General features: G+C 40.6%; 1 protein-coding gene across 1 annotated transcript in view; it reads left to right on the top strand.

The window, feature by feature from the left end:
• The window catches only part of bptf (bromodomain PHD finger transcription factor), a 163,588-nt gene that overhangs the window by 120,784 nt on the left and 27,701 nt on the right, over positions 1-15,103 (top strand). The window contains exons 18-24 of the mRNA XM_069929749.1: positions 2,076-2,328; positions 4,543-4,704; positions 6,907-7,052; positions 8,576-8,696; positions 11,018-11,253; positions 12,394-12,619; positions 13,026-13,621. Coding sequence (XP_069785850.1) covers positions 2,076-2,328; positions 4,543-4,704; positions 6,907-7,052; positions 8,576-8,696; positions 11,018-11,253; positions 12,394-12,619; positions 13,026-13,621 — 1,740 coding nt within the window. The remainder of the gene's footprint in view (positions 1-2,075; positions 2,329-4,542; positions 4,705-6,906; positions 7,053-8,575; positions 8,697-11,017; positions 11,254-12,393; positions 12,620-13,025; positions 13,622-15,103) is intronic.

Raw genomic sequence — 15,103 nt, 5'->3', positions numbered from 1 at the left:
CTGTTAAGGTCATCTCCATTTTATTTATTTTCTCTTCTGTGTTGTTTATTCTTTTTCTTAAATCCTTAAATTCCTGTGTTTGCCATTCTTTAAATGACTCCATGTATCCTTTAATAAGAGCAAGTATATCCTTTACCTTGCCTTTCTTTTCTTCTTCTATTTCACCATACTCTTCCTCTTCTTCTTCCTCTGGGTTGACCATCTGTTGTTTCTTTGTTGCCCTTTCCTCCTCTTCTTTCTTGTTTCTATTGTCTTCTGTGGTCTCTTCTTGCTGCAGGTGTTCTGCAGCTGTCGTTGCCGGCTGTGGAGATCGACTCCCCAGCTGGTCCCCCCTCCCGTCGGTGTGTTTTTTTTCATTCGCATCGCGCATGCGCGAAACTTCGCGCATGCGCGGTTGCGCATTTTTACTCGGCTCTGCGAGCCATTTTTGTAGTCCATTATTTACCGACCTGAGGGAGCGGGTTTCTCTCTCCGCAGCGGGCCTCTTCGGACAGGTAAGGCCTTCACCTTTTTCCTCCTTTGTCTTCTCTTCCTCTCTTCTTACCGTTGCTTTCGACTTTTCTTTTTTTGTCGCCATCTTCTTTCCACCTTTATACTCACTTTTCTGTAACTTTTATTTCTGTGCCTTTGTGTTTTCTCTTGTTTTTCCCGACTTTTCTGGAGAGGGCTGGAGTTCACCGTCCGGCCACTACTCCATCACGTGACTCCTCCCATTCTTTTTGGTTCTTAAAGGGGAGGTTGGGAAGTTTATGGGGGTGTTCTTTCTCTCTCATTTATTTTTTTATATACCACATGTATTTGAAATGCACTTGTAAAATGTAAAATGTGTGAATCTTTTGTGGTATTAAATTTATAAATAAAATTTATATCTTTTAAAATTGCAGTAAAATTTCCAGAGCATTTATTGATTCCATAAAAATAACTTGACTGAAAATGGGTTGCATTCAGTGTGCTGAGAGATCCAGAAGACATGCATCAACTTGAGTTTTCTAGCTGTTGATCTGTGATGTTTTGCTCCCAGTCTGCTCATTATAACTTGTATATTTTGCACTCTCAAAGCTGATTTATTAAATTTTCAGTTCCTTTTTTTAAACCTGGCAGTTAATGATAGTTTTGCATCATTTGTAATGAGGTGACAATAAGTTGTATCTTTTTAGTTTAAGATGTTATGAAAGAGTGAATACTAATTTCCTGAGAATACTATTTGATTGACTTTAATTTTAATTAAAAGGTTTTTTGTGGCTAGTTTTCAACAATTATCCAGTTGCTTAACTTTGGCATTGATATATTATCATTCCAATTATTCTGCATGCTGAGATCCTTTATCGATTTAGCTGCAAAATAATCCTTTTTTTTTAAATGAAAAAAGTCCGTTGCAATACACACAGGAATTTCATTGAATATTTCCAGCAAGTTATCAAATGCTCACATGGGAAAACTACCAGTGGCTCTGCCATTTTTAATGTCTTCTAAAATTCATGTGTTTTTATCTGTTAAGTAATCATTTACTTTTGTTACTGATTTTTATTTTAAATTGTACTAAAATATATATAAAAAAAACAGTTAAACAGGATAGATTTTAAATGATTGGTAAGAATTCAAATTGATGGGTCAAAATTTCAAAAGCTGACAATCCTGGTTTAAGAACATAACTGTAAATTGTTTCTTAATTAAGAATGAAATGAACTTTAAGAATGTACAGAGCTTTCACCATTGCTTAGCAGACTATCTCACCCCAAATAGCCAATTTTATTTAGATATTATTTGCAAATGATCAGTTCTTTCTGTACCCTGGTTCAAAAAAGAATGGTTAGATTATTTAAGTTACAATGACCATAAATTTGTTTGGAAATGTTCTGTGCAGTATTGATAATGATAATAGATTTGAGATTTCCATGGTTTATATCTTCAAGTAGAATCGATTTACATAAATCGATCAAAGGAATTGAATACTACCACTGGAATATATTTCCATAGATCTAAAAACTGGAATGTTATCAAGCATGTATTTTAGTTTTGTTTTGAAATATTTCATTCTTGTTGGAAAGCTTTTAATTTTTATTATACCTTAACAGAAGCGTCTTGAGCAACAAAAACTATCTGCCACGCCTAATTCTGCTGCCCCTGCCTCAACAACTAACAGTACTGCTACCACTATTGCCACTCCCCAGAAGTTAGTGGTAGGCTCCTTGGCAGGACAGGTCTCCCCAGGAACAAAAGTGGTATTTACCACGAAAGTGGGTTCACCAACGACAGTGACATTTCAGCCAAACAAGAATTTTCAACAGAGTTTTGCTACCTGGATCAAGCAGGGCCAAAGTGGAACAGGTTTGTGTCTTGATGGTTGAAACTTCTTCCTATTTGTGGAAGTGAGTGACAAAGGAATGTGATCCATAGTGTGCCTGAATGTGCAAGCAGTTTCCAATTTCAATGTCACTAATCAGATGCTTGCAGCGGAAGTTTGTTCTTGTCTAGTGACATCATAGGGAGGAAAATCAGTTAACTTGTGTTGTTCTTCATCAGGAAAACCACCTGATCTGAGAACTAACTAGATATCAGATTTGATTCATTTAAATAATTTGTGTTCCATTTTAGCTTTTGATATGGTGATTATAGTGAAATATTGGTGTTTGTCAAAATAACACTAACCTTTTTGTTACTTGTTCAGGTACATAATCCTTTATCCAGACATCTAAAATCTGGAATGCTCCAAAATCCAGCAAGTGGGGAGAGAGATGGCAGCATGAGATGGGAGGGCGAGAGACTGGCAGCGCGAGTCGGGTGGGCAAGGGGGGAGACCGGCAGCGCAAGACGGGCGGGCGAGGGGGGGAGACCGGCAATGCAACTGGAAGGGGGTGGGGGTAAATACAGAAGCACAATTCAGGTGGGCTTAAATCTGGCTTTCCGAAATCTGGAAAAATCCAAAATTCGGAACACATTGTCCCCCAAGGGTTCCAGATAAAGGATTGTGTACCTGTACAAAAGTGAAGATTTCAATATGGAAATCCTTGTGTTGTTGTCAGTGAAACAGCAGACCTTTGAAATTTGCGTTTTAAATTTGCAGTAGCTGCCTGCAATTAAATGAAGGATTGAACAAACAAGAATTTATTTTACTTGTTATTTGATCCTAGTATAAAAATATCTGCAAATTGTATCTTAAGTAAGAACTGAGTGTATTTTGAGGGTGCACTAAACCTTTATCATTCCTTAATAGGCAATCTGGCCCTAAATAGCCAATTTTATTTATATATTATGAATCCAACTTCAAATGAACATTTCAAAAGTCTAAATGATATAAACATTTAAACAGTATTTCAACTTCTACCTTCAACATGCTTTCTCCTCATTTTTAGTTTGCATAATTTGATGAAAAGATTTTGTTTGCTTCACAATATGCTGTATGTGAAGATTTTTTTTTTAATGTATTTGCTGCTCAGTTAGTTGACTGGCGTGACAGATTGCAGAGATCCAGCATGATTGATGCCTGACAACAAAAAGAGAAGGTTCTTGCCGTAGATTTCTAGACCATTGTAGACAGTTTTCTTTAGTGTTTTTAATCTCTCCGCAAACAAATTCATACTGCTGGATTGATTCATGAATCAATTTCTTATATTTGCCTAACAATAGTAATTGGGGAAAAAAAAATGCCAATTTTTGTCTTTGTCATTAAATTATGGTGTATGGAATCAATAATGCTGGCTGAATTTAATGGGTATCATCTGGTATGTGAGTAGAGCATTGAAAGATTCATCCATGGCCCATCTCTTTGCAAGCGAAGATGAACACGGTGCCTTGTAGCTTTTCAGCTTTTGGCACCATGTGCCGGGGCAAGGACTTTAAGGCGAGTGCTTGCCCAGGACAAACGTCTCCCTCTGGGTCCCACGCCACTGAGCCTGTTGGAGTGCAAGGCACGACAGCTAGAATGATGCAGGATTGCCCTGCAGTGGTCTGTTTCAAGACCATGCTCGCTGGCCGTTGTCCTTATGGATCCTTTGCCCACCGAGTTTACTGCTGCAGACCGCTATGGAAACTGTTTCCCCCACTCTGTTACAGCTGCCAGATTGGTTGTATACTATTTGCTCTTATTTTTGCACATTATATGTTTGGCATTTGTCACAGAGCATAGGGCAAATCAATGTCCTCTTGTGGGAAAGGCATAAAGTTCATCAAGTGTTCCTGAACTGTACATAATATGTTAGACATCAGTTGGAGAATGCAAGAACTTTTTCAGTTTTTTTTTTAAATCTGAATTTTAAAATGTCCATATTTTTGCAAGAGATTAGTTTTAATACACTTACCAAATGGATACAAATCTATCTTCATAAGACTCAACAGTACATTTGGTTACTTCAAACAAAAAGACAAACATATTACTGGTAATTTTTTTAATAACATGTAGTTTCAAGATTATTTTCCGTATTTTTGTCTTTGTATTTAGTTTTAACAGCAGATCCAGCAGTTTCTTTAAAAACAACTCTTATTCTATATATGATTGCAAATAGGTCTTTGTTTTATTTATTCGGTTGTCCATTTTGCCACCAGCCACCAGCACAGTTGCCACCACAGGTACAATTGCCACCACAGGTCAAACGTTCCAGATTACAGGAAGTCCAGTAACCATGACCGGTAAGGTGATAACTGCCAAGCTTCCACTTCCTGCAAACAGCAAAATCCTCACCGTAAATGTGCCAACCACTCAAGGAGGTAGGGTGGAGTCTATTAATGTGACATTAAACTGTTGCACTGGTGTCTGTGTGGATAGAACTGTGGCTGCAAAATCCTTTTTTTAAATATGTTGGTTATGGCACGACCTTCATTTTCTCTTTTTTTTAAAAAAATAAACTTCATAAGCTGAACTTGGTGTGAAACTTGCTGAATTATACAACCTCTGACAGCAACAATTATTTATGTGAACTCTCTTGGTAACCCCAATTGTCCAGAAAAAAAATTGACTCCTCGTATGTGATTCCAATACTGGTGAAAATATCATAACATCTGGCCTGTCATTCCCCCTGATTTCAATAAGATCACCCTTCATGCTTTTAAAGAATGCAGATGTAATTTCTGTAACTATTCACTTTAAGACAACCCTTTCATCCCAGGAATTAGTCTGGAGAAGTGCTTTTGGACTGACTCTTGTGCCAGTATATAAAGGAATTAAGACAGTGTGCAATATTCCATGCATGGTTTCATCATTGTACCAGTACAGTATTATCTTGTGTCTAAACTTCAGTCTTTGGCAATAAATGAAAATGTGCTACGAACATTTTACAGTTCACAATTGAACGTCCAGGTATAATTCCCTGATATTTAATGGCATATTCATCATTAAGATATCTACCGTCAATGTTTTGGATGTCACCATTGATCAGAAACTTAATTGAATTGGGCAAACAATGACCATAACTACATGTAGATTAAATATCCTGTATTTTGGGATTCAACTGGCTCTCAGATTTTCCAGGATGCCTTGAAGCCATACCAATTCTGTTACACCTTCACAGTCAAAGGGAGATAACTTTTTATCATCTCTTGGAACAAGTTTCTTCTGTTCAGATGCGGGCCAAGTCTGTAATGGGGTCTGGAACTGTGTTGGCTTGACCTCAAGAAAAGCAAGAGTGACAAACTATCCTGATCAGGAGTATCTCCTCATTCCTTCATCAGCATGGGTCTAACTTTGGAACACTATGCAATGCACTGTGGACTACTTTCACCACAAATACTACAGCGGTTCAAGGTAGCTACGGAGAGAATTTAGGAAAGACCTGTAAATTACAGGCTTGCCACTCGCTGTAAAATTTAAGACATACTTGCAGCATGCAGGTGAATAGAAACAACCAGTTTATACCTGCTAGTTCTCATCATTATGTAACAAGGTCAACAACACTACAAAAGAGAATTACAATAGTGAGAATTTCAGTAAAGGGCACTGCTATGTAATGCCTATAATTCACACAGAACCCAGAGGTAATATAAAACTTGCCTGGACTTGAACAAGTCCTTTGTGAGAGGGTTCCATTTCCCCTGACTCTCTCAGAGATATGTTTGCTCTTTGAATGTATCTCTTTGCATTTGAAGCACTGTTTTATATGTAACTGTGAAGGTGACAGCAGAACCTTTGTGGATTCAGTTTTTTTTCTCAGGCATTCAATGGTGACGGGTCATAGCAATAGATCGTTGTTTTACAATGTGCCACAAATGCCCTGTTCTGCTCCATGTGGATATAGCAAGATAGAAAAAAATAACAATCATCTTCTTTCAAATGACTAATCCAACAATGTGATAACCTATTGACTTTATGAATGAGAAAGGAATTGATTCTTGGAATGTTCAGATGGTGAATAGTGCAGGCATCTCCATATAAGTGCTGCTTTACTGACGGCGTCAGTGAACTTAAGCTTTCTATTCCTTTCTATTCCTTCACCTGGACAGCATGGTAAAGGTTGTCTGCAATTCCATGCACAAGTAATTTTAGCAAACAGTTTCCATTGTGGAGCCCGATTTAAATTCTTTCTCCCTGCAAGTAAAATTCATAGCCACTTTCTTAATGACAACTGTTAACTATAGCTAATTTTGCATAAATTCATAAAATTGCAAATATTGGAAATAATGAAAGAACAGACATTGCTCTTTCATCTGAAGTACTTTATAAATCCATGTTGGCTCCCTCTGATCAGGTCACACTGGTTCAAGCACTCAACCACTCTGTAACAAATAGCTTCTCATAACTACACCACAGCATATGTTAGACTCAAGATGTATGAACATAATTTTCACATTAACTCTTTGTCCTGTAGAACAATCTAAACAATTGAACTTGGAACTATTTGGCTAACCATTGATTATCGACTAATGCACAGGTATTGATTGTACTTGAACGTTGAGTTTCCTGTCTTATTTTTGTAGGTGTAGTTCAGGTGCAGCAGAAAGTTTTGGGAATCATTCCATCAGGCACTACTTCAAATCAGCAAACTTTTACTTCATTCCAACCAAGAACTGGCACAGTAACTCTGCGACAGAATGCACCAGGTACAACGACATCAACTCAACAGGTACAGGTACTTATTTTTTTCTTTACTCATATTTTAGAGTGGATCTTCCTTCTGCATTGCTGCACTTCTCCGCAACCTTACTTAACCTGCAAATTGCTTGCAAACTTGAACATTGATGCATTTTGGAAGGACAAACCAGAAGGCTGAGTACAGGGTTAATGGATGGTTACTTAAGAGTGTGGATGAACAGAGGGACCATGGGGGGTCCAAATCCATACATGCCTCAAGTTTGCCGCACAGGTTGATAGGAGAGTTCAGAAAGCCTATGGGATGCTGGAATTCATTGAATTCAAGAGTAGAGAAGTTGTGTTACAACTCTAGAAATCTCTGGTGAGACCACACTTAGAGTATTGTGTTCAGTTCTGGTCACCTCATTACAGGAAGGATGTGGAAGCTTTGGAGAAGGTGATGAGATTTACCAGGATGTTGCCTGGATTGGAAAATAAATCTTGAGGTAAGGTTAGTAGAGCTGGGACTTCCTCTTTGGCATATAGAAGGATGAGAGGAGACTTGATAGAGGTCTACAAGATTATGAGAGGCATAGAGAGGGGAATAGCCAGTGCCTGTTTCCTAGGGCAGGAATAACAAACACCAAAGGATATGAGTACAAAGGGAAGGAAGTTTAGGTTGAAGTTTTTTTTACACAGAGGGTTGTGGTTGCCTGGAATGCCTTGCCAGGGATAGTGGAGGAAGCTGAAACATTAGGGCATCTAAGAGACTTCTAGACAGGCACATGGATGGAAGAAAAATAGAGGGTTAAGGGGAAGGGAGGGTATAATTTTTTAAAAAATCAATACATAGGTCAGTACATCGAGGGCCTGTCCTGTGCTATGTTCTGAGAAACTAATTCAAATGTATGCAGTAAAAGTAATTTGACATTTTAAAAACTCTAATTTACTTGCAGTTACAGAAGTTCTGTTACACATAAGAACAGATGTAATAGGCATTACCTTCAACTCACTTCAGAGTTTCACGCTATCCTTTCCTGGACATGTCTTGCCATTTCTGCATTGATCTGAAATCCTGGTACACTCTCAGTAATTTTTGACCATACCTGCTGCATTTCATTGGCAATGAGGGAAAGCAATAAATGCTGTATTTGCCAATGAGATTTACATCTTATGAATAAATAGAAACTCAAAGCACCCATGATGCACCAAATGATTGTATAATTATTTGTTCTTAGTCTGAACACACTTCAGCAACATGCAACTGGTTTAATGCAGGCACATAAATAACTGAAGGTGGTTCTTGCGTCATATTGTCTTTTTGGATGTTCCTTGGGTAGTTTAAATTTAATTTGACTTTACAGATTATGCAGCCTGTTCATCAAATAGTGTGAGTTAATTTGAATTTGCTGGGTGAAATACTATTAATTGTATCAGAGCTGTCTGGATATGATGAATTTGTTTTGTTGGGAAATACCTTCATGCATTCAGGTGTTTTTGTTATCTCTGATAATATTGTACTTTGGCATGTGGATTGCCATTTGGTAATTAAAATTATTTGCTGTTTTCTGCCAGGTTCTCACAACCGGAGGAACAACGCAGATACGCCCTGGTGTTACAGTTATAAGGACACCATTTCAACAAGCAGCAACAATTGGGAAAACAATAATACGAACACCTCTGATGGTACAACAAGGTATACTCCCAGCGAGTAGGTTCATCTTTTGTTTTTCCCAGATTGCTATTTGCTACATCAACTAATCCATTTGTGCTTTCCACCTTTGATACGGGCATAGTCATATTTATTTTTATTTCAAAGATGTTATTTTACATTTCACTTAATATACATAAATTGGTATACATCCTTCTCTCCATTTATTGTATAATCATTTCAATACATTCTCTTACAATGTGTTACACTACTCATGTTCCTGCAATAAATAATACACCCATTCTGCATCTGAGAGGCTGTCACCCAGAGCAAGGACCTCAATGTTCACTGATGGCAGCAACCTGAACGGTGATCCCTCCTGACAAAGCCTACATGCACTGAGCTCGGTGCATCCCTCAACATGTACTCCTGCACCTTGGAATGTGCCAATCAGCAGCACGCACTGGAGACTTTTAAATCTAGTTCTTCATTTTATTTTACACAGCCAATACTCCCATACGAAATCAATCTGAAGCAAATCCTCATCAGAAAGCTTAATTTCTACTTGCAAAAAGGGTAAATCTATTTCATAGATGGTTCTGCTGTCTGGCATTCAGAACAAGTGATGCAGCCATGTGAATTCATCCAAAGTTCCTCTGTCCAGAACTAGAGGAATGTAGCGATTTCAGACAGAATGCACTTATGCTTGTTAGTCTGTTATCGCATTTACATGAAGAATGCATGAAATTATTAACGATAGCTTTATGACAATATTTGAGCAATGAGAAATACTTCAGTAACAATATTCTTGACTCACTTGATTGGACAACCAAACCAGATCACTCAAGATTATTTTATTGTCATGTACTAAAACAGATGTAATAGTACATGAAATTTTATCGTCTGCCTCAAGATTTGCTATTAGCAGAAATTGCCCAACGCCCCTTACAGTCAGAGAAAAAGAAGCAAAACGTTGCCCATGAGTTTGACTTGAGCATTTGCGTAACTTCTGCAGCCACACAGACATCAATCCAAGCGATCGGCAACCTGAACTCTAGATTCAAACCTCCAGGATGATAAGGAAGCCTTTAGTGCCCAAGGCCCCATGGGATCCCCTCCAGCCCTCAGCACCCTCTAGCATTCTTGTTTCGATATCTAGTACCCTTTCAGCTAGTCCACAGCAGTCTGCAGCCTGGTGTGAGTCCTTTGTCCGAAAGTTGCCTGCAGCCTGCGTGGGTTCCTTGCCTCGTCACTGACAGCAGAGCTGTTTTTCAGCCACAGTGCCCCTCACTGGTCTGCCTTGGTCACCATCCTGTAGGGTCGTATCCTCTGCTTTTCCTACCCAAAGTAGGGGGTTGGGGGGGTGTTCTCCCTGTTTTCTGGTGCCCTTCACCAGTCCTTGGCTTCCCCAGAGTCTGCAACCCCTCAAATCTGCTGCCAGCGCAGGCATTGCCGTCTTGGGCCTAGAAACCGCGGTTACATAATTTTAAAACACCGTTGGTTCCTTTTACAGGACATTTAAAGCCTGTACGGAGCCATTGGTTGTAGGACTGGGTGGTAGAACGCCGCAGAGGAGCACTGTGCTTCTGCTCCCCGTTCTCCCCAGGTCCACAATTAAGCCTGGTTTATAAAAAAAATAAATACACCTGGTCAAATCCGATCTACCTTCTCTATTACTGGTACTAGCACACTTTCCTGTTACAGATACCTAACCCTGACCCCCCCACTACCCATTTCATAATTGAAGTACAGGTCATCCCCAATTTATGACTGTAATTGGGACCGAAGGATTGGTCATAATTTGGATTGGTCTTAAGTCGGGTTTGCATGTTTCACGAGCTATTAAAGCAATTTTTCAAAAAAAATTTTGACAAATGAACCTTTAATGAAGAATCTCAACATGTGTGCAGTATTTTTTTTTATTTCAGTTGTAGATGTGGGTGATGGTCCTACTATTGTATTGTTTTGTTTTGTGTAAATTGTGTGCTCAGCCACACTCTTTGGTGATCTGTAGAAGAGCCATTAACCACCACATCAGAATTATGAAATGCAAAAGTTAGTTGCTCAGCCCTTCATGAATTTATTAACTTTGAATACAACTGTGAATGAGTTATCTTGGATTAATTCCCCTTGTATTTTCTCTTGCATTTAATCACTGTCTTCTTCTTGAATTGGATGTGATACATTCGTTTACTGGAAATACTAAGGTTGAGTGCTTATAACTTGAATTCAAAGATAAATTAGATTTTGTACGGTCTGTTTAAAATGATAAAACCTTCCAATATCTGGGGCAGAGGATTAGAAAGTTACTATGAAAACTGCTGTCTGAGTCACAATGGACATGAATCTATCCATTTGTGTTCTAGCTCAAAACCAACAGGTGGTGACCCAGATTATTCGCAGGCAGGCGGTAACAACGGTGTCAAGTGCGGGTACATTGGTTCAAAATTCTACCCAGAAGATGGTTACTGCTCCAAGCACGCCCGTTCAGCCTATCCAAAGTCGGCCTGCCACGCCACAAGGCCAGCAGCCAACCCAAAGGCCACAGCAGGGACAGGTCCGATTAACAATGGCACAGCTCACGCAACTCACTCAAGGACAGGTAATAGAGGAATTTTACCCCATGTAATGTCAGAAATTTATTTTAATTCGAAAATGGCAATCCTTAAATCAAGAAGGTAAGTAGCTGCCCTATATTTTCTGATTGGAAGGAAAATTTGTTTGTGATTATTTGTTAAATTTATTTGAAGTGACCTAGGAGTGGCCAAACTATCTTCTTTGCTCAAACAGGTGAGAGGACACATGTAGCAGTGACAGGTATATGAATGATAAAACAGGATCCCACCATCAGACACATCTTCCCCTACCCTCCCCTCTCCACTTTCTATTAAGGCCGCTCCCTCTGTGATTCCCTCATTCACTCATCCCTTCCCACCAATTGATCCCCAGATACCTATCCCTATGACTGCAATCGGTGTAGCCCTTGGACTTGCACTTTTATACTTTCTCCCTCACTGCCATTTGGGGCCTCAAACAATCCTTCCAGTGAAGCCTCACTTCACTTAGGAATCTGTATGGGATCTTTTACTGTATATGGTGCTCCTGATGCGGCCTCCGCTATGTGGGAGAGACCGGGCCCAGACTGAGAGATTGCTTTGTTGAGCACCTGCTGCTGCAACAGCAAAAATTTCCCAGTGGCCAGCTACTTCAGTTCCATACTCCATGCCCACACTGACGTGTCTGTCCATGGCGTAATGTACTGCAAGTTAAGGCCACCCACAAATTGGAGGAATAACACCATGTATTCCACCTTGGCATTCTCCAACCAGTCTGCTTCAATGTCGACCTTCAATTTCTGTTAAACCCCTCCCCACTCTCTTCCTTTATCCCTCTGTCACCCGTTCTCCAGCTCCCTGCCCCGTCTCCTATCAGAAAGCTGTCTTTCTTAGCCCTCACCCTTTATCACTTTTCTGCCTCCCACTTGAATCCACTCTAGCTGTTAGCCTGTATTTGTACCCCCATCTTTTTATTTAGTCGTCTACCTGATTTTTCAACGCTCCTAGTGCACAGGCCCAGAACATTGTTTGCCTTTTACTTAGGATGCATGACCTGCTAGGTTCCTTCAGCACTTTTGTGTTTTTCAGTAACTGTACATGTTCTATTGATGATTATAATTTATTCTGAATGTGAAAATGTTACCAGACTGTTCTAATTGCAAATGACACTGCTCCTGTTATTGCAGAGTGGAGGTCAAGGATTGACTGTAGTTATTCAAGGGCAGGGGCAAACAACTGGACAGCTTCAGCTTATCCCACAAGGAGTATCAGTTATCCCTGGGCCAGGGCAACAGTTGATGCAGGCAGCCATGCCAAGTGGAACTATTCAGAGGTTCCTTTTCACACCTTTGCCCACCGTAACAGCATCAGCTGCTACAACCACAGTGGCCACTACAACAACAATAGCACCAGGTAATACATTTATGTCAGTCTCATGTATTTTCCCCTACTGTTAACCCCAAGTAAAAGATGTAGATCATGAACTGTTCTGGAATTTTCAAAAAGTCACTTTCTGAATGCTTTCCTGGAGGTACAGATTTCGATGAAACTTGTAATTAGTGAAACTTGGCCTTCAACAAAGTTTGCATCCCCCAGTACCAGAATATTACTGCATGATCATGCTGTCATTCATTTTGTACAAAATTTGTATAATCTTAAATAATTTAATTCACTGAGTAATTCACCTCAAAATCATGATACCAATAACACTGGAATTTACTACATCATGGAAACATTTTGCTTTTGCATAATTGCCATATTTCTTTTGAGGTATGGATACATTTTTGAGATGTTGTATATGTTTGTTCTCGTTCTGCAGCTGCAATTGAACAGAAATCTGTACAAACCAATGTACAGCAAATACAATCTCCAGCTCGATCACCATCCCAACCTACGCCACCTTCTCCAATTCAGACATCAGCTGCCTCTCAACAACCATCCTCCACGCAACCTGCCCAAACACAGCCAGCGCAAGTCCAACCCGCTGACAAGGCACCAGCTCAAGTTCCATCAATGCAGACTGAGAATCAGCCAACTGTACAATCTCCACCTTGGCCTCAGCTGCAGTCCCAGCAACCACAACCCCAGGTTCAGACAATTGTCCCACCAATTTCTCTTCAACCCCGAGTTACGACTCCGGCAGCAACTGAAACGCGGACTCTGCCTCAGGTTCCTCTGGGTGTGGTTCCACAAAGCATCAAACTTCAGGTCCCCGTTCAAGTTCAGCAGCCAGGTCTGACTCCAGCTCAGCAGATCCAAAATGTGGTCAGTGTCCAAGCCGCCAGTGTTCAAGAGCAACTCCAGCGAATCCAGCAGATCCGTGAACAGCAACAACAGAAGAAGCAACTGCAGATCGAGGCCAAACGGGAACACGCGCTGCAGACCACGAGCCAAAATGAAATTATTCAGAAGCAGGTAATAATTATTGCCGAGCAATATGGTTTCCTCCATTCTGTAAGTCTTTCCATGTAAACATCACCAAATGTTTTGGCAATTGATGTGGAATGTGCGACTTTTAAATCAGGAATGCTCATCATCTGAACAGAATTCCACTCAACATGGTTCTCTTCACTTTTCACCACAGCAGTTGGGAAACACACAGCAGCAGGAGTTTTGTTCTGACTTTGGTTTTCTGTAAGTGCGGTGGATTGGGAAACTGATGCGACAAAAATTCTAGTTGTCAAGATGCAGTTTTGCTAGTTGTTTTGCACCCTCGTCTGAAACCTTTTAAACACAGGTACTTTTAAGGAACTGAATTGCATATCGATCATTAAAAATTAGTCTAGTCATATGATAACACAGCTTTTTATGAGCACTTCAGATGGGAATACAGTCAATCCCCTGGGATACGGCAGCTATGGAGATTGGTAGATGCCAGGGAGGTACATTTTTTGGTTGCTTGAGATTGTGTCGCCTGATTGGCGAGCTGACCACGAAGGGGGGCGTCAATGTTTAAATGTGTATTTTTTATCTATTTGTTTTCCTGGTTGCTTGAATTCTGGATAACAGGTCTTGTTGTAATTTTCGTCCAGTTCTTAAATTGAATCTTGCGCAACAATGGCAGTTCTCTTAATCTTGCTGTTTGTAGATTTTCTAATGGAATCCGTGAACTACTCTTTGCAGACGATGCCGCTTTAGTTGCCCGTTCAGAGCCAGCTCTTCAGCGCTTGACGTCCTGTTTTGCGGAAACTGCCAAAATGTTTGGCCTGGAAGTCAGCCTGAAGAAAACAGGTCCTCCATCAGCCAGCTCCCCACCATGACTACCAGCCCCCCCCATCTCCATCGGGCACACAAAACTCAAAACGGTCAACCAGTTTACCTATCTCGGCTGCACCATTTCATCAGATGCAAGGATCGACAACGAGATAGACAACAGACTCGCCAAGGCAAATAGTGCCTTTGGAAGACTACACAAAAGAGTCTGGAAAAACAACCAACTGAAAAACCTCACAAAGATAAGCGTATACAGAGCCGTTGTCATACCCACACTCCTGTTCGGCTCCGAATCATGGGTCCTCTACCGGCATCACCTACGGCTCCTAGAACGCTTCCACCAGCGTTGTCTCCGCTCCATCCTCAACATTCATTGGAGCACCTTCATCCCTAACGTCGAAGTACTCGAGATGGCAGAGGCCGACAGCATCGACTCCACGCTGCTGAAGATCCAGCTGCGCTGGGTGGGTCACGTCTCCAGAATGGAGGACCATTGCCTTCCCAAGATCGTGTTATGTGGCGAGCTCTCCACTGGCCACCATGACAGAGGTACACCAAAGAAGAGGTACAAGGACTGCCTAAAGAAATCTCTTGGTGCCTGCCACATTGACCACCGCCAGTGGGCTAATATCGCCTCAAACCGTGCATCTTGGCGCCTCACAGTTCGGCGGGCAGCAACCTCCT

Source organism: Narcine bancroftii, chromosome 3 (genome assembly GCF_036971445.1).
Source record: "Narcine bancroftii isolate sNarBan1 chromosome 3, sNarBan1.hap1, whole genome shotgun sequence".
Classification (NCBI taxonomy): domain Eukaryota; kingdom Metazoa; phylum Chordata; class Chondrichthyes; order Torpediniformes; family Narcinidae; genus Narcine; species Narcine bancroftii.
The sequence above is the reverse complement of the archived record's forward strand: the minus strand, read 5'-3'. Positions and strand labels throughout refer to the sequence as shown.